Here is a 27,922-nt window from a genome sequence, read left to right as displayed (position 1 = left end):
AGTCACAAGCGTCAAGCAACACATGTGACTGATGAAAAACAGCGGAAATGTGAACCAAGCCTAACAGAGGAGCAGAAGGCAAAGTTCTAATGAAAAATATATATATATATTATATATGAAAAAATTGTAAAATATAATATATTACACACTAACTTAAATATATATTTAATATAAATAATTTACATTATACATATACTGTATATAACGTGTGTGTGTATATATATATATATATATATATATATATATAAAAATATATATTACAATGTGTATATTATATATAATATATAATAAATATATATACACACACACACACAGATTATAAATATATATATATACACACAATGTAAATTTATATTAAATATATTTTATTTAGTGTGTGTAATTATATATATATAATGTGTGTATATAGATACAGTATATAAATATATTATAATTTGAGTGTGTTTGTGTGTGTGTATATATATATATATATATATATATATATATATATATATATATATATACACACATTCATTTTTTTTTCTAAAAAATATACTTATGAAAATATATACATACACAGATTATATAAGGAATGGAAATTAGACCAGTGGAGATCTGTGCTTTGCTCTGATGAGTCCAAATTTGAGATCTTTGGATCCATCCACCATGTCTTTGTAGAAAAGGTGAACGGATGGACTCTACATGGTTGGTTCCCACCGTGAAGCATGGAGGAGGTGTGATGGTGTGGGGGGGCTTTGCTGGTTCCCACCGTGAAGCATGGAGGAGGAGGTGTGATGGTGTGGGGGGGCTTTGCTGGTTCCCACCGTGAAGCATGGAGGAGGAGGTGTGATGGTGTGGGGGGGCTTTGCTGGTTCCCACCGTGAAGCATGGAGGAGGAGGTGTGATGGTGTGGGGGGGGCTTTGCTGGTGACACTGTTGGGGATTTATTCAATATTGTAGGCATACAGAACCAGCATGGCTACCACAGCATCTTGCAGCGGCGTGCTATTCCATCCGGTTTGTGTTTAGTTGGACCATCATTTATTTTTCAACAGGACAATGACCGCAAACACCCCTCCAGGCTGTGTAAGGGCTATGTGACTAAGAAGGAGAGTGATGGGGTGCTACACCAGATGACTTGGCCTCCACAGTCACCAGACCTGAACCCAATCGAGATGGTTTGGGGTGAGCTGGACCGCAGAGTGAAGGCAAATATTGTCAGTTGTTTCACACTTTTTTGTTAAGTGTTTCATTCCACATGTGATATAATTCATAGTTTTGATGCCTTTAATGTGAATCTACAATTTTCAGAGTCCTGAAAATAAAGAAAACTGTTTGAATGTGAATGTGTGTCCAAACTTTTGGTCTGTACTGTAAATATATATATATATATATATACACACACACACACACATATAGATAATATATATTTTTTTAGAAAGCTGTGTATATATATATATATCTTTCTAAAAAAATATATATTATAATCTATATATGTGTGTGTGTATATATATATATATATATATATATGAAATAACTTGTAAATATACATAATTTACAATTTTTTTCATATACAATATATAGTTTTAGTTTTCTAATGGGGGGTACAAATATTCTCGTCTCTTTTTTAATCTCACCTAAATATATTTATAGACAATATTCCCATCGGATGCGCTTGACCTGAGCACAGAGCTATAGAGTGTCAGTAGGATGATCCCCCCTTATCTGTACAGTAATGATTCCTGTAACAGCCGGATCTGACTCCATCTATGTGAGATCTGCGCCCACAAAAAAAACGGGAAATGTTAAAAAAAAAAAAACCCCCCTCTATGCTTACAGGGCTATTCCCAGATCCCCATCCTGTGGCTGCGCCATCACTATCCGCTGCGGACCCCTATAACGCACCATCGTCCGGTCACTGTGACCCTTTAAGGACCTGTTCACTCGCTGCAGATTTTCCCATTACAAGTCCTCCTACACCCGATATGCTGAAAACCTGCATTACATTTTAACCCCTTCCCAACCAGAAAGTTTCTTTTTTCCCCTTTTTCCACCAGCCATAACTGCAGGAGCGTGCGGTGCCGACCCTCTGCCTGCAGGGGGCGCTAGTGTGACAGGTTGTGCCCAGCGTCGCCGAGAAGCGTGAGGATCACAGCTCGTCCCGTGAGGCGGAGCGCAGTCCATGAGGAACGTTCCCCCGCGAGTCCTTCAGGGTCTTCTGGGATCCGCTCCAGCCGGTCCGCACGTTGTCGTCGTCCCACAGCGTGGAGGTCTCGGTGTCGCTTTTCCAGCTGGGATCCCCGGTGTAGTGAGTGGGGTACACCAGGAGCGGGTGCACCGAGAAAACCTTCAGGTCCCGGTGGCGAAAATGACTTTTATATTCTTTACTGTGAAATTAAAGAGAAAAGGACGTCAGCGGGAGACTGGACACAGAGGGGCCCGACGTCTACCGGAGAACGGACGCCGAGGGGCCCCGACGTCTGCCGGAGAACGGACGCCGAGGGCCCCGACGTCTGCCAGAGACCGGACACCGAGGGGCCCAACGCCAGCGGAGAACAGACACCAAGGGCCCCGACGTCAGCAAGAGAATGGACAACGAGGGCCCCGACGTCTGCCGGAGACCGAGGGGCCCCGACGTCTGCCGGAGAACGGACACCGAGGGGCCCCGACGCCTGCCGGAGAACGGACACCGAGGGCCCCGACGTCAGCAAGAGAACGGACAACGAGGGGCCCCGACGTCAGCAAGAGAACGGACACCAAGGGGCCCCGACGTCTGCCGGAGAACGGACACTGTGAGGCAAATCCCGGGATATGAAGATGAATTATGACTCCAGTCATAATCTCTCATCACTCCCTGGCAGTGCCCCCTCCCTTCTTGTTCTCAGTGTTCCACTTACACCTCCATGGCCATGTCCTGTGATATGGAAATGAGGTGGTGTGGGAACAATGGACACAGGATGACTCCCTGCCGTCACCCTGTAACAAGAGTTGTATCTCATTAGCAAGGCTATGGAAATAGCCAGACAGAACGACTCCAGTAAAAAATGGTTCATATCTCGCAAGCCATATTTCCGATAAATATGGCAACCATAAAAATGGTGTCTCCGCATGCGGACGATGCCGGCACACCCTTTTTATGGGAGCAGGACATTGGGAAATGCCCCAGGCGTGATATCAGCCAATGGGGAACTGGCAGACAGGTCATGAGTCCCCTCGTTCTGTAGCTAAATTCATAACTGTCACAATGAGAGCATTGGCGTCTGCCTACGACGCTCCCAGGCAAAGTTATGGCCAATATCCCCTTTGCTGGATAATTCTGATCCATGCAGGGGGAGTGGCAGTGCTTCCCTGTGAGGTCACTAAGGTAGGAGGGGACCTGGATCTGCCCAGGTTGATAACCCTACTCCGGCCATTTTCCAGTGTTCTTTTCGCTGGGGGCACGTGTAGGAAACATCTGTGGGAAGGATCCTAGAAACCTGAGTACAGCGCCCCCCTGTGGCCAGACGCACAAGGTAACTGCTGGAACTGTGTATGCCTGTTTGTAACCCATGCTTTGATTGTAACTGTACTCTGACATATGTATATTCTGTAGATTCCCTATTGTATATATTGTAGTTTCTAGTGTGCTTTAGGCTGATTAAATTATATAATTAATCTTGGGCTGTTCTGTTATCTCGATCTTGAATCCCACGTCTGTGTGTTCGGCTAATAGTTACCGTAAATCGGTTGGTGGCAGCGAATTGTGCCAAGGATTATTGTGGGGAGGCCAGTGAGATTCGGGGAGATTTTATATATTCCGCCCGCGGAGGTCGGGGGAATATATACCTTACTCTCACCGGGGACCCTTCAATAATCGGCATAAGTAGTATAGCGGCCTCCTTGCTTATTGTCGGGCAATTCCATAATTGGCCTGACTATAAGAGGGGCGCTAGAGAGCGCGTCACGTGCTCTGTCTGTCTGTCGGTCGGGAGGTATAAAGGAGGGGTGACCCCCACTTGTTACCCCCCGATTGTGACGTACTGGTAGCCAGCGCGGGGGATTTCTGAGTGACCCCCCCGGTGGTTCGTGACATATTGGTGGCATAGCGGTGGGATCGAGATAATAGTGTGTGTGAGTGTGAGACCCATACTCCCAGACACTAAAGACTGCCTGCAGCAGCTGTGGCTGCTGGGGTCTTCAGACTAGCTCAACACTAGAGTGTCAGAGTGCAGATACTGTAAGGTGTGTGGAGGCATCAGGTGTCAGTTCTGTGTCAGTGACCAAAAGTCTGCAAGAATGGCTGATGGCACCAGGAGCAGAGCTATGCAACTGGCCAATGCTAAGGCAGGAGCCGAAGAGAGGGAGGACGGTGCTGTGGACAGCAATGAGGAGGTTGCCCACGAGTCCTCCAGGAGCTCGACGCCAGAAAACCGTTCTGCCGAGGACATTGCGCAACCTGGCACTGCTGGACAAGATGAGGAGGAGCTCACCCAAGGTTCCTCAACGAGCCAGATGCCAGCCCTCCGCTCTGAAAGGGACAGTGAATCACCAGGCTCCGCAGCGTGCCGCAGATCACCACGTGCCATTCCACCGAGCCTGGGAGGCTCGGATAGCCTTCTTCAAATGGCTATGGCCCTTCTCCAGGCTGGAGACCAGAAGGGCTACAAGGAACTCCTGGCAGAGCGCAGGGCAGAGCGGCACGCAGAGCGTGAGGCTGCGGAGCGAGAGCGGCAGGCAGCGCGTGAAGAGCGAGAGCGACAGGCAGACCGTGACTACCAGCTGCAGCTAGCTCAGCTCCGGCCCTCATCAGCCACACGTGACCTTCGAGACACCAAACTTCCAAAGGTCCGTGTTGAGGACTTCCCAGTGCTGGAGAAGGATGGAGACTTGGACTCTTTCTTGACTGCTTTTGAACGGACTTGCTTGCAGCACCATCTGGACAAGGACCAGTGGGCCAAATACCTGACCCCCCGTTTAAGGGGTAAGGCCCTGGATATCCTTGGGGACTTGCCTGCTGAGGCAGATCAGGGCTACGACACCATCAAGCGGGCCCTGATCCAACAGTACAACCTCACTCCAGAGTCCTACCGCAAGAAGTTCCGGAGCCTACAGAAGGGACCAAAGGACTCCTGGGCTGACCACCGGCGGGCACTTGCCCGAGCTGCCGACCACTGGACCCAAGGCCTGCAGCTTTCCACCGGACCGGAGATCCTGGACTTGTTCATCACGGAGCAACTCTTGTGGAACTGCCCTGAGGATCTCCGCCAGTTCATCCGAGACCAGAAGCCAAAGGGGTCCACGGCTACAGCTGCCCTTGCCGATGACTACACCAACAACCGGGCTCCTGAAGCCAGGAGAGCAGCCACCAGCAGCACCTGGAGAGGGGGTAAGATGAATTCTGCGACTGCCCCACCTGCCCCTAGACTGCAGGGGGTGTCCCCCTCAACTCCCCTCTCCAGGCCCGTGGCAGAACCAAGACGGTGCCACCAGTGCAACCTACCTGGACACTTCAAGGCCATGTGCCCTCAGCGTCCCAAGGCCCCGGCTCCGTCCCCGTCCCAAGGGCCGCCCAAGGTGTATTGTGTGGGTGGGGGTGGTGGTAGGTCCCTGGACAGCTTCCAACCTGTCACCGTCGGCCGGTCTGTGACCATGGGACTGCGAGACAGCGCCTCGGAGGTGACTCTGGTGCGGCCTGAGATGGTGTCCCCCCAAGACTTGATCCCTGGAAAAACCCTCGCTGTCTCCGGGATTGGAGGCATTGACCCGGCGCTGCCTGTTGCTGACATTTATGTGGACTGGGGCGCAGGGCGAGGGGTGAGGGAGGTGGGGGTAACTGATCGGATCCCTGCAAACGTGCTACTTGGGACAGATTTGGGGCAGATAACCTCCCAGTTTGGGCCCCCCCCAAGGGCTGAACCTTCAGCCAGTACTGACATGACTCCTGACAATGTTAATGTGTTATCTATGAATGATGTAAGGGAGGAGGGAGTGAACTCTGATATTTCTGCTTGCACAGACACCATAGACACACACGCAGCTGCAGCTGTGACAGGGGAGGGGGTCAGAGAAAGGTGTGACAATGCCTCTACAAGTAACCAGCCTGTGAGCTGGGATCTGTTGCCCTCTGCAGGGATAAGCAGAGAGCAGGGTGCTGCAGGGGGAGGACCAGTGTGTGGGGTGGGGGCTACCACAGCAAATGTGGGGTCCCCAGAGATTTCACAGCGGGGTTCTGTTGCTGCAGGAGGGGAACAGGCAGGTGAGATTGGGGCCGGTCCAGGAGCGGAAGTGCTCCCAGGTAAGATCTCGGTGCATGGTTCCCCCACAACCGGGGTGTCAGGAAGCCAGGTAGGTCTGCCTGAACCGGCGACTTGGTCAGGAACGGAGGAGGAGCAGGCACGACCCACGGTCGCAGCGGCTGTGGCCGCTGTCACCCGCAGTGGGAGTGCTGGAAGCCAAGGGGCCTCCCGGAGGTCCGATAGCTCTTCCCCTTCTGACCAAGTGGCAGCCGAGTCAGGTGGAGGCCAGGACACAGGTCCCGGGGTACTGACTGAAGATGTGACAGTCTCGTCGATTCTGGCCACATCTAGTCAGGGGTTTCAGGCAGCGTTAGAAGCTGACGACAGCCTGAAAGCTCTTAAGGAGCAGGCGGCACAGCCTCCCTCGGACTCGGACCCGGAGCGAGTGGTCTGGGACCAAGGACGGCTGTACCGGGCCACGGTCCAGCAGGGTTCACCGGAGGCGTGGCCCAGGGACCGACAGTTGGTGGTACCCTATCCGTTCCGGACGGAGTTGTTGCGGATCGCACATGAGATTCCGATGGCCGGACACCTAGGGATCGCTAAGACCAAGGCCAGGTTAAACCAGCATTTCTACTGGCCAAAAATGGGGGCCGATGTGGCTGCCTACTGCCGTTCGTGTGAAACCTGTCAGAGAGTGGGGAAGGCGGGGCCACGCCCCAAAGCCCCACTGGTATCTCTGCCAATCATCGATGAGCCTTTCAGGAGGGTGGCTGTGGATCTGGTCGGCCCGCTGGCCATCCCCAGCAGCTCCGGGAAACGCTTCATACTGACGGTAGTGGACTATGCCACCCGGTACCCAGAAGCAGTGGCCTTGTCGTCCATTCGGGCTGACAAGGTGGCCACCGCATTGCTGGAGATTTTCTCCCGAGTGGGTTTTCCCCAGGAAATGCTCACTGACCGGGGGACCCAATTCATGTCCCAGCTGATGGAGGCCCTCTGTAAGCAGGTCCAGGTGCGACATCTGGTGGCCAGCCCGTACCATCCACAGACTAATGGCCTGTGCGAGCGGTTTAATGGCACCTTAAAGCAGATGCTTAAGATGTTGGTCGACTCCCATGGGCGTGACTGGGAGCGGTATCTCCCACACCTGTTATTTGCTTACCGGGAGGTTCCACAGGCCTCAACAGGATTCTCACCGTTTGAGCTCCTGTACGGGCGACGTGTGCGGGGCCCCCTGGCTCTGGTGAAAGAGGCTTGGGAAGGGGATTTGGCCACCCCTGGAGTGTCGGTTATCGAGTATGTCATGCGCTTCCGGGACAAAATGCAGGCCTTGACGCAACTGGTACACGACAATATGGCTCAAGCCCAGGCCGATCAGAAGCGTTGGTACGACCAGAACGCTTGTGAGAGGACCTACCAAGTGGGTCAAGAGGTGTGGGTACTGGTCCCCGTACCACAGGACAAGCTTCAGGCAGCCTGGGAAGGCCCATACCTCGTGTACCAGCAGCTCAACCCTGTGACGTACCTGGTCACCCTGGACCCTGCCCGTGGAAGGCGGAAGCCCTTCCATGTGAACATGATGAAGGCACATCATGAGCGGGAGGCATGTGCGCTCCCCGTGTGCAACCTGCCCGAGGAGGGAGAAGCGGAAACCCTCTTGGATATGCTAGCCCAGGTTAGGGCAGGCGGATCCATTGAGGATGTGGAGGTTGGCCACCAGCTCTTGGAGGACCAACGGTCCCAGCTGTGGGCCACCCTACACCCCTTCCGGGGGTTGTTTACCAACCAGCCCGGAAGGACTGACTTGGCTGTCCATCACGTGGACACTGGGGATCATCCCCCGATCCGGCGTTCAGCATATCGGGTCTCCCTGGAGGTGCAGCAACACATGCGCCAGGAGATTGACGAGATGCTGAAGCTGGGGGTGATCCAGGCATCCAACAGCGCTTGGGCCTCGCCTGTAGTCCTCGTCCCTAAGAAGGACCGAACCACTCGGTTCTGCGTGGACTACAGGGGGCTCAATGCGGTCACGGTCGCCGATGCGTACCCAATGCCACGCATCGATGACCTGCTCGATCAGTTGGCCGGGGCTCAGTACCTGACCATCATGGATCTGAGCCGGGGATATTGGCAGATCCCCCTGACTCGCAAGGCCAGGGAACGCTCTGCCTTTATTACCCCATTTGGACTGTACGAGTCCACGGTGATGCCATTCGGGATGAGGAATGCCCCTGCCACTTTCCAGCGGATGGTCAACACCCTGCTCAAGGGACTTGAAGGGTACGCGGCCGCGTACCTGGATGACATTGCCGTCTTCAGTCCCACCTGGGAGGACCACCTAGAGCATCTAGCACAGGTGCTCAGGCGGATCCACCGGGCAGGTTTGACCATCAAGCCGGGAAAGTGTCAGCTGGCCATGAGCGAGGTCCAGTACCTCGGTCACCGGGTAGGTGGGAGAACACTGAAGCCCGAGCCTGAGAAAGTGGAGGCCATCGCATCCTGGCCCACCCCCAGGACCAAGAAGCAGGTGATGTCCTTCTTGGGGACCGCTGGGTACTATAGGAGGTTTGTTCCATGCTATAGTAGCCTGGCAAAGCCCTTGACGGACCTCACCAAGAAGAAGCTGCCCTCTGCAGTCGATTGGACAATGGACTGCGAGACAGCCTTCCGGGCCCTAAAGGACGCCCTGTCCAGCCCGCCCGTGCTACAGGCAGCCGACTTCACGCGGCCGTTTGTAGTACAGACCGACGCCAGTGACTTCGGCCTCGGTGCGGTGCTCAGCCAGGTGGACTCTGCGAGCCAAGAGCACCCAGTCTTGTACCTGAGCAGGAAGCTGTTACCAAGGGAAGTTGCCTATTCCACGATGGAGAAGGAGTGCCTGGCCATAGTGTGGGCCCTGCAGCGTCTGCAACCCTATCTATACGGGCGCCACTTCATCGTGGAGACGGACCACAATCCCCTCAGCTGGTTGCACACCGTCTCTGGGACGAATGGGCGATTGTTGCGATGGAGCCTTGCGCTCCAGCAATACAACTTCACCATTCGCCACAAAAGGGGCCGTGACCACGGTAACGCAGACGGGCTGTCCCGACAAGGAGAGGTCGCGGACGGGCGCACGGGGGAACACCGGAGTGTGCTGACCCCTAGCGCCCTCAAAAGGGGGGAGGTGTGAGGCAAATCCCGGGATATGAAGATGAATTATGACTCCAGTCATAATCTCTCATCACTCCCTGGCAGTGCCCCCTCCCTTCTTGTTCTCAGTGTTCCACTTACACCTCCATGGCCATGTCCTGTGATATGGAAATGAGGTGGTGTGGGAACAATGGACACAGGATGACTCCCTGCCGTCACCCTGTAACAAGAGTTGTATCTCATTAGCAAGGCTATGGAACTAGCAGACAGAACGACTCCAGTAAAAAATGGTTCATATCTCGCAAGCCATATTTCCGATAAATATGGCAACCATAAAAATGGTGTCTCCGCATGCGGACGATGCCGGCACACCCTTTTTATGGGAGCAGGACATTGGGAAATGCCCCAGGCGTGATATCAGCCAATGGGGAACTGGCAGACAGGTCATGAGTCCCCTCGTTCTGTAGCTAAATTCATAACTGTCACAATGAGAGCATTGGCGTCTGCCTACGACGCTCCCAGGCAAAGTTATGGCCAATATCCCCTTTGCTGGATAATTCTGATCCATGCAGGGGGAGTGGCAGTGCTTCCCTGTGAGGTCACTAAGGTAGGAGGGGACCTGGATTGCCCAGGTTGATAACCCTACTCCGGCCATTTTCCAGTGTTCTTTTCGCTGGGGGCACGTGTAGGAAACATCTGTGGGAAGGATCCTAGAAACCTGGGCACAGCGCCCCCCTGTGGCCAGACGCAACAAGGTAACTGCTGGAACTGTGTATGCCTGTTTGTAACCCATGCTTTGATTGTAACTGTACTCTGACATATGTATATTCTGTAGATTCCCTATTGTATATATTGTAGTTTCTAGTGTGCTTTAGGCTGATTAAATTATATAATTAATCTTGGGCTGTTCTGTTATCTCGATCTTGAATCCCACGTCTGTGTGTTCGGCTAATAGTTACCGTAAATCGGTTGGTGGCAGCGAATTGTGCCAAGGATTATTGTGGGGAGGCCAGTGAGATTCGGGGAGATTTTATATATTCCGCCCGCGGAGGTCGGGGGAATATATACCCTACTCTCACCGGGGACCCTTCAATAATCGGCATAAGTAGTATAGCGGCCTCCTTGCTTATTGTCGGGCAATTCCATAATTGGCCTGACTATAAGAGGGGCGCTAGAGAGCGCGTCACGTGCTCTGTCTGTCTGTCGGTCGGGAGGTATAAAGGAGGGGTGACCCCCACTTGTTACCCCCCGATTGTGACGTACTGGTAGCCAGCGCGGGGGATTTCTGAGTTACCCCCCCGGTGGTTCGTGACATATCTGCCACCAATATGTCACGAACCACCGGGGGGGTCACTCAGAAATCCCCCGCGCTGGCTACCAGTACGTCACAATCGGGGGGTAACAAGTGGGGGTCACCCCTCCTTTATACCTCCCGACCGACAGACAGACAGAGCACGTGACGCGCTCTCTAGCGCCCCTCTTATAGTCAGGCCAATTATGGAATTGCCCGACAATAAGCAAGGAGGCCGCTATACTACTTATGCCGATTATTGAAGGGTCCCCGGTGAGAGTAAGGTATATATTCCCCCGACCTCCGCGGGCGGAATATATAAAATCTCCCCGAATCTCACTGGCCTCCCCACAATAATCCTTGGCACAATTCGCTGCCACCAACCGATTTACGGTAACTATTAGCCGAACACACAGACGTGGGATTCAAGATCGAGATAACAGAACAGCCCAAGATTAATTATATAATTTAATCAGCCTAAAGCACACTAGAAACTACAATATATACAATAGGGAATCTACAGAATATACATATGTCAGAGTACAGTTACAATCAAAGCATGGGTTACAAACAGGCATACACAGTTCCAGCAGTTACCTTGTTGCGTCTGGCCACAGGGGGGCGCTGTGCCCAGGTTTCTAGGATCCTTCCCACAGATGTTTCCTACACGTGCCCCCAGCGAAAAGAACACTGGAAAATGGCCGGAGTAGGGTTATCAACCTGGGCAATCCAGGTCCCCTCCTACCTTAGTGACCTCACAGGGAAGCACTGCCACTCCCCCTGCATGGATCAGAATTATCCAGCAAAGGGGATATTGGCCATAACTTTGCCTGGGAGCGTCGTAGGCAGACGCCAATGCTCTCATTGTGACAGTTATGAATTTAGCTACAGAACGAGGGGACTCATGACCTGTCTGCCAGTTCCCCATTGGCTGATATCACGCCTGGGGCATTTCCCAATGTCCTGCTCCCATAAAAAGGGTGTGCCGGCATCGTCCGCATGCGGAGACACCATTTTTATGGTTGCCATATTTATCGGAAATATGGCTTGCGAGATATGAACCATTTTTTACTGGAGTCGTTCTGTCTGCTAGTTCCATAGCCTTGCTAATGAGATACAACTCTTGTTACAGGGTGACGGCAGGGAGTCATCCTGTGTCCATTGTTCCCACACCACCTCATCTCCATATCACAGGACATGGCCATGGAGGTGTAAGTGGAACACTGAGAACAAGAAGGGAGGGGGCACTGCCAGGGAGTGATGAGGGATTATGACTGGAGTCATAATTCATCTTCATATCCCGGGATTTGCCTCACAGACACCGAGGGGCCTGACGTTGCGGCACTTACTTAGGATGGGTGTCTGACATGATGGGTAGGAACTCGTCCACAGGCAGCATCTTGGAGAGCGGCTCCGCGTTCAGCAGCTTCTGCGCCCCCCGCAGGGAGATCATATAACACAGGGTCCAATAGGAGTAATCGGCCTCCACCAGGTTCCTCACGCTCTCCACCGGCTTCTCGGGATCGGTGGTCACTTGTTTCCTTCCTATGTATCTGTAAGAGGAAGAGTCGTCAGTTCTGACCGACATAGAACATCGTCAATATACCGCCGGCGTCTTACATCAGGTCCCAGTCTAGCTCGGCGCTGCGGACGTCGCCCAGGAGGCGGATCATCTTCCTCTTAAAATAGGATTCAAAGCGGACGTCGTCCTCGAACACCAGAGCGACCTCCAGATGCCGATCTGCCATCTGAAAATGTGGATGGAAAACTTTACAGCAGGACGAAAAGCAAACATGCAGTGGACTGTGCTCAGTATCGCCCCCCTGTGGTGCTGCTAAGAAGAGTGGGGGATGGGAGGGGTTGTCACTTGTCAAGACCAACTCATTCATGGTCCATATTTAAAGGGGTTGTCCCAAAAAAGTAAGTAGACTATCAGCAGCTCTTCCCTCCGGTGTATGGGGCACGATCTCCTCCCTGGGGTCCACACAGAAAGGGGCAGATAAAAATTCATGTATTCTCTATGGGACGGATGAAAATTGTCAAGTCCCATAGAGAATGAATAGAGTGGTGTCGCTCCTCCTCGGCGTGCGGTGTCGCTCATCAGTGGTGTCGCTCCTCCTCGGCGTGCGATGTCGCTCATCAGTGGTGTCGCACCTCCTCGGCGAACGGTTTCGCTCATCAGTGGTGTTGCTCCTCCTCGGCGAGTGACTTTCTTTCTCCTCAGCGAGCGGTGTTGCTCATCAGTGGTGTCGCTCCTCCTTAGCGAATGGTGTCGCTCCTCCTCGGCGTGCGGTGTCGCTCCTCCTTGGCGAGTGGTGTCGCTCCTCCTCGGCGTGCGGTGTCGCTCATCAGCGGTGTCGCTCCTCCTCGGCAAATGGTGTCGCTCCTTTTCGAGTGATTTTCCTTCTCCTCGCCGGGCGGTGTCACTCCTCCTCGGTGAGGGGTCGCACCCTCAGTGAGCGGTGTTCCTCCTCCTTGGCGAGCGGTGTTGCTCCTCCTCGATGAGCAATTTTCCTCCTCGGCGAGCGGTGTCACTCATTCTCAGTGCTCAATGAGGGGTCGCCCTCAGCGAGCGATGTTGCTCCTCCTCAGCGAGCGGTGTTGCTCCTCCTTGGCGAGCGGTGTTGCTCATCAGCGGTGTTGCTCCTCCTCGGCGAGCGGTGTTGCTTCTCCTTGGCGAGCGATGTTGCTCATCAACGGTATTGCTCCTCCTCGGTGAGCGGTGTTGCTCCTCCTCGGTGAGCGGTGTTGCTCCTCCTCGGTGAGCGGTGTTGCTCCTCCTCGGTGAGCGGTGTTGCTCCTCCTCGGTGAGCGGTGTTGCTCCTCCTCGGTGAGCGGTATTGCTCCTCCTCGGTGAGCGGTGTTGCTCCTCCTCGGTGAGCGGTGTTGCTCCTTCTCTGTGACCGGTGTTGCTCCTCCTCGGTGAGCGGTGTTGCTCCTCCTCGGTGAGCGGTGTTGCTCCTCCTCGGTGAGCGGTGTTGCTCATCAGCGGTGTTGCTCCTCCTTGGTGAGCGGTCTTGCTCCTCCTCGGTGAGTGATGTTGCTCCTCCTCGGTGAGCGGTATCACTCCTCGGCGAGCGGTGTCGCTCATCAACGGTGTTGCTCCTCCTCGGTGAGTGATGTTGCTCCTCCTCGGTGAGCGGTATCACTCCTCGGCGAGCGGTGTCGCTCATCAACGGTGTCGCTCCTCCTCGGTGAGCGGTGTCGCTCCTCCTCGGTGAGCGGTGTCGCTCCTCCTCGGTGAGCGGTGTCACTCATCAGCGGTGTCGCTCCTCCTCGGTGAGCGGTGTCACTCATCAGTGGTGTCGCTCCTCCTCGATGAGCGGTGTCGCTCATCAGTGGTGTCGCTCCTCAGTGGTGTCGCTCCTCCTCGGTGAGCGGTGTCACTCATCAGTGGTGTCGCTCCTCCTCGATGAGCGGTGTCACTCATCAGTGGTGTCGCTCCTCAGCGGTGTCGCTCCTCCTCGGTGAGTGGTGTCGCTCATCAGCGGTGTCGCTCATCCTTGGCGTGCGGTGTCGCTCATCAGCGCTGTCGCTCCTCCTCGGCCAGAGATGCCATCAGGAGCATTTCCAAGCTCCGTTCTCAGGGCCGAGACCCCCCAAACACCCCCCGTTATCATCTCTCCTATGGATCGGTGGTAGTGATCAATGTTGGGATTAACCCTTCATGTATACGCCTCCCCCTTACCTCTTGCCAGATCTTGTAGTGGCTGAGGAAGCAGCCCACCTCCCCTTTTGTGAGGGTCCGTCCCGAGTACGGGTCGTAGAATCCCGGCAGCAGGTTCACGCCCAGACGCTTGATGTCGCTGCTGTTCAGAGCCCTGCAGGAGACCGGACGAGAGAAGAAGCGTAAAGCACGCGGCACTGTGAGTGTGAACACGAGACATCTGCGTGACTGCGGCGCTCTGACGTCAGGGTGCGCGGGGTCGGCGGGATCTGGCGGCGCGGCTGTCTGATGTGATGAGCAGCGCGGGCTGCAGTCTGCTGCGCTGACAGGTCTCACAGCATCGGCCCCGCTCCCCCCACATCACCGCCGACATTCGCTTCACCCCCTGGGATACTGGTCCACCACACAGCGCCCAGCCCAGCTGCTGCAGAACCTGATGGACTGACGTGAGCGCCGCGTTCCCTGCACGGACAGGTTGTGCGGCAGCTGCCGAAACTCTTCAGGGACCGCAGGGAAACGTCAGGAATAACACTCAGGAAATGTGGAGGTTTATACTCATAAGATCTGTAAGAGATGAACGGCCGAACCTCATCATACACCTCAGCTGCTGCAGAACCTCATAATACACACCTCAGCTGCTGCAGAACCTCATCATACACACCTCAGCTGCTGCAGAACCTTATAATGTAAACCTCAGCTGCTGCAGAACCTTATAATACACACCTCAGCTGCTGCAGAACATCATAATACACACCTCAGCTGCTGCAGAACCTCATAATACAAACATCAGCTGCTGCAGAACCTCATAATACAAACCTCAGCTGCTGCAGAACCTCATAATACACACCTCAGCTGCTGCAGAACCTCATAATACACACCTCAGCTGCTGCAGAACCTCATCATACAAACCTCAGCTGCTGCAGAACCTCATAATACACACCTCAGCTGCTGCAGAACCTTAAAATGTAAACCTCAGCTGCTGCAGAACCTCATAATACACACCTCAGCTGCTGCAGAACATCATAATACACACCTCAGCTGCTGCAGAACCTCATAATACACACCTCAGCTGCTGCAGAACCTCATCATACAAACCTCAGCTGCTGCAGAACCTCATAATACACACCTCAGCTGCTGCAGAACCTTATAATGTAAACCTCAGCTGCTGCAGAACCTCATAATACACTCCTCAGCTGCTGCAGAACATCATAATACACACCTCAGCTGCTGCAGAACCTCATAATACAAACATCAGCTGCTGCAGAACCTCATAATACACACCTCAGCTGCTGCAGAACCTTATAATGTAAACCTCAGCTGCTGCAGAACCTCATAATACACACCTCAGCTGCTGCAGAACATTATAATACACACCTCAGCTGCTGCAGAACATTATAATACACACCTCAGCTGCTGCAGAACCTCATAATACACACCTCATCTTCTGCAGAACCTCATAACACACACCTCAGCTGCTGCAGAACCTCATCATACACACCTCAGCTGCTGCAGAACCTCATAATACACACCTCAGCTGCTGCAGAACCTTATAATACACACCTCAGCTGCTGCAGAACATTATAATATACACCTCAGCTGCTGCAGAACCTCATAATACACACCTCAGCTGCTGCAGAACATCATAATACACACCTCAGCTGCTGCAGAACATAATACACACTTCAGCTGCTGCAGAACATCATAATACACACCTCAGCTGCTGCAGAACATTATAATACACACCTCAGCTGCTGCAGAACCTCATAATACACACCTCAGCTGCTGCAGAACATTATAATACACACCTCAGCTGCTGCAGAACCTCATAATACACTCCTCAGCTGCTACAGAACATAATACACACCTCAGCTGCTGCAGAACATTATAATATACACCTCAGCTGCTGCAGAACCTCATAATACACACCTCAGCTGCTGCAGAACCTCATAATACACACCTCAGCTGCTGCAGAACATAATACACACCTCAGCTGCTGCAGAACCTTATAATACACACCTCAGCTGCTGCAGAACATTATAATACACACCTCAGCTGCTGCAGAACCTCATAATACACACCTCAGCTGCTGCAGAACGTCATAATATACACCTCAGCTGCTGCAGAACATCATAATACACACCTCAGCTGCTGCAGAACATCATAATATACACCTCAGCTGCTGCAGAACATCATAATACACACCTCAGCTGCTGCAGAACATTATAATACACACCTCAGCTGCTGCAGAACATCATAATATACACCTCAGCTGCTGCAGAACATCATAATATACACCTCAGCTGCTGCAGAACATCATAATACACACCTCAGCTGCTGCAGAACATTATAATACACACCTCAGCTGCTGCAGAACATTATAATATACACCTCAGCTGCTGCAGAACCTCATAATACACACCTCAGCTGCTGCAGAACATCATAATACACACCTCAGCTGCTGCAGAACCTCATAATACACACCTCATCTTCTGCAGAACCTCATAACACACACCTCAGCTGCTGCAGAACCTCATCATACACACCTCAGCTGCTGCAGAACCTCATAATACACACCTCAGCTGCTGCAGAACCTTATAATACACACCTCAGCTGCTGCAGAACATTATAATATACACCTCAGCTGCTGCAGAACCTCATAATACACACCTCAGCTGCTGCAGAACATCATAATACACACCTCAGCTGCTGCAGAACATAATACACACCTCAGCTGCTGCAGAACATTATAATACACACCTCAGCTGCTGCAGAACCTCATAATACACACCTCAGCTGCTGCAGAACCTCATAATACACACCTCAGCTGCTTCAGAACATAATACACACCTCAGCTGCTGCAGAACATTATAATATACACCTCAGCTGCTGCAGAACCTCATAATACACACCTCAGCTGCTGCAGAACCTCATAATACACACCTCAGCTGCTTCAGAACATAATACACACCTCAGCTGCTGCAGAACCTTATAATATACACCTCAGCTGCTGCAGAACCTCATAATACACACCTCAGCTGCTGCAGAACATAATACACACCTCAGCTGCTGCAGAACCTTATAATACACACCTCAGCTGCTGCAGAACATTATAATACACACCTCAGCTGCTGCAGAACCTCATAATACACACCTCAGCTGCTGCAGAACGTCATAATATACACCTCAGCTGCTGCAGAACATCATAATATACACCTCAGCTGCTGCAGAACATCATAATACACACCTCAGCTGCTGCAGAACATAATACACACCTCAGCTGCTGCAGAACCTTATAATACACACCTCAGCTGCTGCAGAACATTATAATACACACCTCAGCTGCTGCAGAACCTCATAATACACACCTCAGCTGCTGCAGAACATCATAATACACACCTCAGCTGCTGCAGAACCTCATAATACACACCTCAGCTGCTGCAGAACATTATAATACACACTTCAGCTGCTGCAGAACATCATAATACACACCTCAGCTGCTACAGAACATCATAATACAAACCTCAGCTGCTGCAGAACATCATAATACACACCTCAGCTGCTACAGAACATCATAATACAAACCTCAGCTGCTGCAGAACATTATAATACACACTTCAGCTGCTGCAGAACATCATAATACACACCTCAGCTGCTACAGAACATCATAATACAAACCTCAGCTGCTGCAGAACATCATAATACACACCTCAGCAGCTGCAGAACCTCATAATATACACCTCAGCTGCTGCAGATCATCATAATATACACCTCAGCTGCTGCAGAACACCATAATACACACCTCAGCTGCTGCAGAACCTCATAATACACACCTCAGCTGCTGCAGAACCTCATAATACACACCTCAGCTGCTGCAGAACATCATAATACACTACTCAGCTGCTGCAGAACCTCATAATACACACCTCAGCTACTACAGAACATCATAATACACACCTCAGCTGCTGCAGAACCTCATAATACACACCTCAGCTGCTGCAGAACATCATAATATACACCTCAGCTGCTGCAGAACATTATAATACACACCTCAGCTGCTGCAGAACCTCATAATACACACTTCAGCTGCTGCAGAACCTCATAATATACATCTCAGCTGCTACAGAACATCATAATACACACCTCAGCTGCTGCAGAACCTCATAATACACACCTCAGCTGCTGCAGAATCTCATAATACAGACCTCAGCTGCTGCAGAACATTATAATACACACCTCAGCTGCTGCAGAACATCATAATATACACCTCAGCTGCTGCAGAACATTATAATACACACCTCAGCTGCTGCAGAACATTATAATACACACCTCAGCTGCTGCAGAACATTATAATACACACCTCAGCTGCTGCAGAACATTATAATACACACCTCAGCTGCTGCAGAACATTATAATACACACATCAGCTGCTGCAGAACCTCATAATACACACCTCAGCTGCTGCAGAACCTCATAATACACACCTCAGCTGCTGCAGAACATTATAATACACACCCCAGCTACTACAGAACATCATAATACACACCTCAGCTGCTGCAGAACCTCATAATACACACCTCAGCTGCTACAGAACATAATACACACCTCAGCTGCTGCAGAACATAATACACACCTCAGCTGCTGCAGATCATCATAATACACACCTCAGCTGCTGCAGAACCTCATAATACACACCTCAGCTGCTACAGAACATAATACACACCTCAGCTGCTGCAGATCATCATAATACACACCACAGCTGCTGCAGAACCTCATAATACACACCTCAGCTGCTGCAGAACATTATAATACACACCTCAGCTGCTGCAGAACATTATAATACACACCTCAGCTGCTGCAGAACCTCATAATACACACCTCAGCTGCTGCAGAACCTCATAATACACACCTCAGCTGCTGCAGAACCTCATAATACACACCTCAGCTGCTACAGAACATAATATACACCTCAGCTGCTGCAGAACCTCATAATATACACCTCAGCTGCTGCAGAACATTATAATACACACCTCAGCTGCTGCAGAACCTCATAATACACACCTCAGCTGCTGCAGAACCTCATAATACACACCTCAGCTGCTGCAGAACATTATAATACACTCCTCAGCTGCTGCAGAACCTCATAATACACACCTCAGCTGCTGCAGAACCTCATAATACACACCTCAGCTGCTGCAGAACCTCATAATACACTCCTCAGCTGCTGCAGAACCTCATAATACAGACCTCAGCTGCTGCAGAACATAATACACACCTCAGCTGCTGCAGAACCTCATAATATAAACCTCAGCTGCTGCAGAACATCATAATACACACCTCAGCTGCTGCAGAACATTATAATACACACCTCAGCTGCTGCAGAACCTCATAATATACACCTCAGCTGCTGCAGAACATTATAATACACACCTCAGCTGCTGCAGAACATCATAATACACACCTCAGCTGCTGCAGAACATCATAATACACACCTCAGCTGCTGCAGATCATCATAATACACACCTCAGCTGCTGCAGAACCTCATAATACACACCTCAGCTGCTGCAGAACATCATAATACACACCTCAGCTGCTGCCGATCATCATAATACACACCTCAGCTGCTGCAGAACCTCATAATACACTCCTCAGCTGCTGCAGAACATCATAATACACACCTCAGCTGCTGCAGATCATCATAATATACACCTCAGCTGCTGCAGAACCTCATAATACACACCTCAGCTGCTGCAGAACCTCATAATACACACCTCAGCTGCTGCAGAACATAATACACACCTCAGCTGCTGCAGAACCTCATAATATACACCTCAGCTGCTGCAGATCATCATAATACACACCTCAGCTGCTGCAGAACCTCATAATACACACCTTAGCAGCTGCAGAACCTCATCATACACACCTCAGCTGCTGCAGAACATCATAATACACACCTCAGCTGCTGCAGAACATCATCATACACACCTCAGCTGCTGCAGAACCTCATAATACACACCTCAGCTGCTGCAGAACCTCATAATACACACCTCAGCTGCTGCAGAACCTCATAATACACACCTCAGCTGCTGCAGAACATCATCATACACACCTCAGCTGCTGTAGAACCTCATAATATACACCTCAGCTGCTGCAGAACCTCATAATACACACCTCAGCGGCTGCAGAACCTTATAATGTAAACCTCAGCTGCTGCAGAACATAATACACATCTCAGCTGCTGCAGAACATCATAATATACACCTCAGCTGCTGCAGAACCTCATAACACACCTCAGCTGCTGCAGAACATCATAATACACACCTCAGCTGCTGCAGAACCTCATAATACACACCTCAGCTGCTGCAGAACATTATAATACACACCTCAGCTGCTGCAGAACCTCATAATACACACCTCAGCTGCTGCAGAACCTCATAATACACACACCTCAGCTGCTGCAGAACCTCATAATACACACCTCAGCTGCTGCAGAACATAATACACACCTCAGCTGCTGCAGAATCTCATAATACACACCTCAGCTGCTGCAGAACATTATAATACACACCTCAGCTGCTGCAGAACATAATACACACCTCAGCTGCTGCAGAACCTCATAATACACACCTCAGCTGCTGCAGAACATTATAATACACACCTCATCTGCTGCAGAACCTCATAATACACACCTCAGCTGCTGCAGAACATAATACACACCTCAGCTGCTGCAGAACCTCATAATACACACCTCAGCTGCTGCAGAACATAATACACACCTCAGCTGCTGCAGAACCTCATAATACACACCTCAGCTGCTGCAGAACCTCATAATACACACACCTCATCTGCTGCAGAACCTCATAATACACACCTCAGCTGCTGCAGAACATAATACACACCTCAGCTACTGCAGAACTTCATCATACACACCTCATCTGCTGCAGAACCTCATAATACACACCTCAGCTGCTGCAGAACATAATACACACCTCAGCTACTGCAGAACTTCATCATACACACCTCATCTGCTGCAGAACCTCATAATACACATCTCAGCTGCTGCAGAACCTCATAATACACACACCTCATCTGCTGCAGAACCTCATAATACACACCTCAGCTGCTGCAGAACATAATACACACCTCAGCTGCTGCAGAACATCATAATACACACCTCAGCTGCTGCAGAACCTCATAATACACACCTCAGCTGCTACAGAACATCATGATACACACCTCAGCTGCTGCAGAACACCATAATACACACCTCAGCTGCTGCAGAACCTCATAATACACACCTCAGCTGCTACAGAACACCATGATACACACCTCAGCTGCTGCAGAACACCATAATACACACCTCAGCTGCTGCAGAACCTCATAATACACACCTCAGCTGCTACAGAACACCATGATACACACCTCAGCTGCTGCAGAACACCATAATACACACCTCAGCTGCTGCAGAACCTCATAATACACACCTCAGCTGCTACAGAACATCATGATACACACCTCAGCTGCTGCAGAACACCATAATACACACCTCAGCTGCTGCAGAACCTCATAGATAGTTAATGTTTATCAGTTATTGGTGGCAGGTATCTGTTAGTTTTCCCGGTGTGGGATGTGCATTGTCACCTTCCATCCACGGCGTCCTGCACCCGGCAGGAGACTTCTTGCTCGTGCAGGGAGCGCAGCATTCTCTTACGACGTTCGGGGCGGCGGAGAAGATTGATGAGAAATACCTAAAGCAGATAAACAGGCGTGTTACAGGGGTGCTGTGCAGGGGCCAGAGCGGGGCACTGTGCAGGGGCCAGAGTGGGGCACTGTGCAGGGGCCAGAGTGGGGCACTGTGCAGAGGCCAGAGTGGGGCACTGTGCAGAGGCCAGAGTGGGGCACTGTGCAGAGGCCAGAGTGGGGCACTGTGCAGAGGCCAGAGTGGGGCACTGTGCAGAGGCCAGAGTGGGGCACTGTGCAGAGGCCAGAGCGGGGCACTGTGCAGAGGCCAGAGTGGGGCACTGTGTAGAGGCCAGAGCGGGGCACTGTGTAGAGGCCAGAGCAGGGGTACTGTGCGGGGGTCAGAGCGGGGTAATGTGTGGGGGCCAGACAGTGATGCTGTGCAGGGGCCAGATTGGGGTGCTGTGTGGAGGTCAGAGAGCGATACTGTGCAGAGGTCAGAGAGCGATACTGTGCAGTGGTCAGAGAGCGATACTTTGCAGAGGTCAGAGAGCGGTACTGTGCAGAGGTCAGAGAGCGGTACTGTGCAGAGGTCAGAGAGCGGTACTGTGCAGAGGTCAGAGAGCGGTACTGTGCAGAGGTCAGAGAGCGGTACTGTGCAGAGGTCAGAGAGCGGTACTGTGCAGAGGTCAGAGAGCGGTACTGTGCAGAGGTCAGAGAGCGGTACTGTGCAGAGGTCAGAGAGCGGTACTGTGCAGAGGTCAGAGAGCGGTACTGTGCAGTGGTCAGAGAGCGATACTGTGCATAGGTCAGAGAGCGGTACTGTGCAGAGGTCAGAGAGCGGTACTGTGCAGAGGTCAGAGAGCGGTACGGTGCAGAGGTCAGAGAGCGGTACTGTGCAGAGGTTAGAGAGCGGTACTGTGCAGAGGTTAGAGAGCGGTACTGTGCAGAGGTCAGAGAGCGGTATTGTGCAGAGGTCAGAGAGCGGTATTGTGCAGAGGTCAGAGAGCGGTACTGTGCAGAGGTCAGAGAGCGGTACTGTGCAGAGGTCAGAGAGCGGTACTGTGCAGAGGTCAGAGAGCGGTACTGTGCAGAGGTCAGAGAGCGGTACTGTGCAGAGGTCAGAGAGCGGTACTGTGCAGAGGTCAGAGAGCGGTACTGTGCAGAGGTCAGAGCGGTACGGTGCAGAGGTCAGAGCGGTACTGTGCAGAGGTCAGAGAGCGGTACTGTGCAGAGGTCAGAGAGCGGTACTGTGCAGAGGTCAGAGAGCGGTACTGTGCAGAGGTCAGAGAGCGGTACTGTGCAGAGGTCAGAGAGCGGTACTGTGCAGAGGTCAGAGAGCGGTACTGTGCAGAGGTCAGAGAGCGGTACTGTGCAGAGGTCAGAGAGCGGTACGGTGCAGAGGTCAGAGAGCGGTACGGTGCAGAGGTCAGAGAGCGGTACGGTGCAGAGGTCAGAGAGCGGTACTGTGCAGAGGTCAGAGAGCGGTACTGTGCAGAGGTCAGAGAGCGGTACTGTGCAGAGGTCAGAGAGCGGTACTGTGCAGAGGTCAGAGAGCGGTACTGTGCAGAGGTCAGAGAGCGGTACTGTGCAGAGGTCGCAGACACCCAGATTCATGGAAATATTGTCCAATACATGGAGCATTTCAGGGAACTCTCCTCACCCGAGAGCGTACAATGTGCACAAACCTCATCAAATCCCATTTTGTCGGGGTTCTTCTCGGGCAGGGCCACATGGGGGGACGCAGTGAACGGGAAGCCCTCCACTGCAAGAAAGGAGGACGGAGGAGGATGAGCGCCGATCAGTGCAAATAACACAAACTAAAATTGTCCGATGTCTGCAACCTAAAGGCGCCAGACACGGCCCTGATATTTAGCTTGGCTTCTATATTGCAGCGATGCAGAATCACACACCTGTCAGGAGGAGCTCACTGACAGATCCTCAGTTAACTCATTCTGCAGCCGCAATAGACACAGGCTACAGAAGACAAATGGTGCAACATTTGTAATGAAATCCAAAAATGTATTTTTTGGGGTTTTTTTGGCCAAAAATGGCCTAAAAGGTGTAGAACCCCTTTGAAACCCTCTTTAGCTAGGTCAGTGCTCACCCATTGCCTCCAGTATGAGGTGTACAAAGTTCAGCTGGTCGTCCTCCAGGTCCTGGTGCGGCAGCGGTGGTACATTGATGTATCCGAAGCGATGCTCGTTGGTGACATAGGCTTGTACCCCTGAAACAGACAACGGTTACCAACATCCAACGCCAAAAGACAAACCCTGGACGGAGCCGCCGAAAAATCTGATGACTTTCTATACGCACCGGATGCCAAACACGAGTACGCGAACACAATGACATCATCAAAGGTCCAGGTGTAATTGGGGTGAGGGGGGTAAAACGCCAGTTTTCTGCTTTCTTCCTTGCGCAGGTCCAGCAGAAAGGTGGAGTGCACCATGGGGACAGGGAAGCAGCCGACGCGCTGGCGGTTCTTTGTGGGGTAATAATCTGCCGTCCGACGGTAAAAGCCCTGAAAATAGGAATACATATAATTTCCAGACGTGACTAAGGCTGGAGGATGAAATGCAATGTAACTAGTGATGAGCGGGCACTACCATGCTCGGGTGCTCAGTGCTGGTAACTAGTGATGAGCGGGCACTACCATGCTCGGGTGCTCAGTACTGGTAACTAGTGATGAGCGGGCACTACTATGCTCAGGTGCTCAGTACTGGTAACTAGTGATGAGCGGGCACTACCATGCTCAGGTGCTCAGTACTGGTAACTAGTGATGAGCGGTCACTACCATGCTCAGGTGCTCAGTACTGGTATCTAGTGATGAGCAGGCACTACCATGCTCAGGTGCTCAGTACTGGTAACTAGTGATGAGCGGGCACTACCATGCTCGGGTGCTCAGTACTGGTAACTAGTGATGAGCGGGCACTACCATGCTCAGGTGCTCAGTACTGGTATCTAGTGATGAGCAGGCACTACCATGCTCAGGTGCTCAGTACTGGTAACTAGTGATGAGCGGGCACTACCATGCTCGGGTGCTCAGTACTGGTAACTAGTGATGAGCGGGCACTACCATGCTCGGGTGCTCAGTACTGGTAACTAGTGATGAGCGGGCACTACTATGCTCAGGTGCTCAGTACTGGTAACTAGTGATGAGCGGACACTACCATGCTCGGGTGCTCAGTACTGGTAACTAGTGATGAGCGGGCACTACCATGCTCAGGTGCTCAGTACTGGTAACTAGTGATGAGCGGGCACTACCATGCTCAGGTGCGCTGTACTGGTAATTAGGGCAATATTCGGGTCAGTGGGAACCCGTTTTCCTTCTCGGTAAGGTACCTGTGGAGTTATCCCGCACCAGAAGTTGGAGAATCCGGTCTGGGCGTCCATCATTGGCGCCACCAGGGTCTTGTTCATCGCCATCAGTAACTGCACGGTCTGGGCGTTGGTCAGGACGTTGTCCGCGTCTGTGAACTGGAAGGTGACAGGGTTTGATCCGTGACTCAGACATGTTGCGTTTTTCTTTGCGGACATGTGAACAACCCCATAGACCACTATGGGCACGATCCAGACCCCCCCCCCCACAGGTGGCGCAGGTGTGAACGAGGCCTTACCAGGATGTAGTCGGCCTGGCTCTCTCGGGCGTAGTCCAGGGCCTCCTGGCGGAGCCTCATCACGTGCTCGTAGCGCTCCGGGGGCCACTGCTTCGGACCAGTTTCTTCAGGAAACCACCTGTAGATGCAAAATTTAAAATGTCTCCCTCCAAATAATGCCGCCAAACTGTCACAGAGGAGCCGTCACGGTGAGTGGTGAGGTTAGACTCAGTATAGGGACCCCCTTGTGTAGTAGAGTGTGGAGCGGGGGTCGATACACCTTAATTTAGTGACCCAAAAGGGTCCTACGGCCAACAGTAAGATCGGTGCGGGAGCGTTAGATTGCCAAAATGGCCGACGTTCCCCCCGCCAGGGTGCAGCTTGTCAAGCGTGTTCCCTGCGGCTCCATTCTCAGTCGATGGCACTTCAGAGCTGCGCTCCGCTACCCTCGACTAGGATCCGTCAACAACGGACCCAAAGGGGCTTTAGCGGAAAAAATAGCGCATTGTTTTTTTCTGACAAATGCGCCATAATCTTCGACTTTGGAATAAGACGTCCTCAGGCCGAGAAGGAAGGCGAAGACCACCCAGTGCGGAGAGGTACGAGCCCGGGCGTGCGGACCTCACCTGGGCGCCTCCTGCGCTCTCCACACCACGGAGCGGTACGAGGGGCGCACGCTCTCCAGCCACCCCCGCAGCACCGCCAGCGTCCCGTCCTCATTGTGGTCACTCACAATCCTGCGCAAAAGACACAAAATAACAGTGGATATATAATGCAAGAGAAAGGGGGGCACTGAGAAAAGGGGGGCACTGAGAAAAGGGGGGGCACTGAGAAAAGGGGGGGCACTGAGAAAAGGGGGGCACTGAGAAAAGGGGGGCACTGAGAAAAGGGGGGGCACTGAGAAAAGGGGGGCACTGAGAAAAGGGGGGCACTGAGAAAAGGGGGGGCACTGAGAAAAGGGGGGGCACTGAGAAAAGGGGGGCACTGAGAAAAGGGGGGGCACTGAGAAAAGGGGGGGCACTGAGAAAAGGGGGGACACTGAGAAAAGGGGGGCACTGAGAAAAGGGGGGCACTGAGAAAAGGGGGGACACTGAGAAAAGGGGGGACACTGAGAAAAGGGGGGCACTGAGAAAAGGGGGGCACTGAGAAAAGGGGGGACACTGAGAAAAGGGGGGCACTGAGTAAAGGGGGGACACTGAGAAAAGGGGGGACACTGAGAAAAGGGGGGACACTGAGAAAAGGGGGGCACTGAGAAAAGGGGGGACACTGAGAAAAGGGGGGACACTGAGAAAAGGGGGGCACTGAGAAAAGGGGGGACACTGAGAAAAGGGGGGCACTGAGAAAAGGGGGGCACTGAGAAAAGGGGGGCACTGAGTAAAGGGGGGACACTGAGAAAAGGGGGGACACTGAGAAAAGGGGGGCACTGAGAAAAGGGGGGACACTGAGAAAAGGGGGGCACTGAGAAAAGGGGGGCACTGAGAAAAGGGGGGACACTGAGAAAAGGGGGGCACTGAGTAAAGGGGGGACACTGAGAAAAGGGGGGACACTGAGAAAAGGGGGGACACTGAGAAAAGGGGGGCACTGAGAAAAGGGGGGACACTGAGAAAAGGGGGGACACTGAGAAAAGGGGGGCACTGAGAAAAGGGGGGACACTGAGAAAAGGGGGGCACTGAGAAAAGGGGGGCACTGAGAAAAGGGGGGCACTGAGTAAAGGGGGGACACTGAGAAAAGGGGGGACACTGAGAAAAGGGGGGCACTGAGAAAAGGGGGGACACTGAGAAAAGGGGGGCACTGAGAAAAGGGGGGACACTGAGAAAAGGGGGGCACATGGAACCCATGCACTGTGCATGCTGGGAGCTGTGGTGACTGCAGTAATGGCCGCTCACCAGACAGACGTCCTCTCCTGCGGGTACTGCAGCCTCTCTAGCGCCCCCAGGCTGTAGGGCAGCGCATGTGCGGCGTTACGGGCCAGGAGGGCAATGACCAGGCCGGGGGGCGAGGGGTCCGCACCGGAGGAAAGGAGCAGCCCCGGGAGGAGAAGGAGCAGGACGGCGGCGGCGGCGGGGGCCATGGAGGACGTGTCAGAGGCGGGGAGCAGAGAGGGGCGAGGAGGAGAGGGGAGGTCCATGCACTCCGCAGCGCCCCCCGCAGTCCGGCGCCATTGTCGCACAGTTTACAGACACTTCCTCAGAACTTCCCCATCTGGAGAGCAGCTCCTTCCCCAGCTTTCCCACAACCCTGAGTGGCCAAAGTGAGCAAACTGCCCCAAAATGGAGGGGAGGTGCCCCCCACATCACACTATGGCGGCCCCTCACTTGTATCAGGGCGGGGGGTGCAGTAGGAATTGTAGTTTTTATCATTA

General features: G+C 52.4%; 1 protein-coding gene across 1 annotated transcript; it reads right to left on the bottom strand.

The window, feature by feature from the left end:
* Positions 1–382: 382 nt before the first annotated feature.
* CERCAM (cerebral endothelial cell adhesion molecule) lies at positions 383–27,652 on the bottom strand. Its single transcript, XM_075323015.1, has 12 exons — positions 27,447–27,652; positions 26,187–26,297; positions 25,582–25,699; positions 25,307–25,441; positions 24,281–24,485; positions 24,072–24,191; positions 23,653–23,729; positions 21,926–22,032; positions 14,309–14,441; positions 12,241–12,368; positions 11,970–12,173; positions 383–2,366 (listed from the first exon to the last, which is right to left on the bottom strand). Exons 1-12 carry the CDS (start codon positions 27,629–27,631, stop codon positions 2,129–2,131), a joined length of 1,761 nt encoding a protein of 586 aa, XP_075179130.1. The 5' UTR covers positions 27,632–27,652; the 3' UTR covers positions 383–2,128.
* Between the last annotated feature and the right edge of the window lie 270 nt (positions 27,653–27,922).

The sequence above is a fragment of the Anomaloglossus baeobatrachus genome, chromosome 9, assembly GCF_048569485.1.
Source record: "Anomaloglossus baeobatrachus isolate aAnoBae1 chromosome 9, aAnoBae1.hap1, whole genome shotgun sequence".
NCBI lineage: Eukaryota > Metazoa > Chordata > Amphibia > Anura > Aromobatidae > Anomaloglossus > Anomaloglossus baeobatrachus.
The sequence above is the reverse complement of the archived record's forward strand: the minus strand, read 5'-3'. Positions and strand labels throughout refer to the sequence as shown.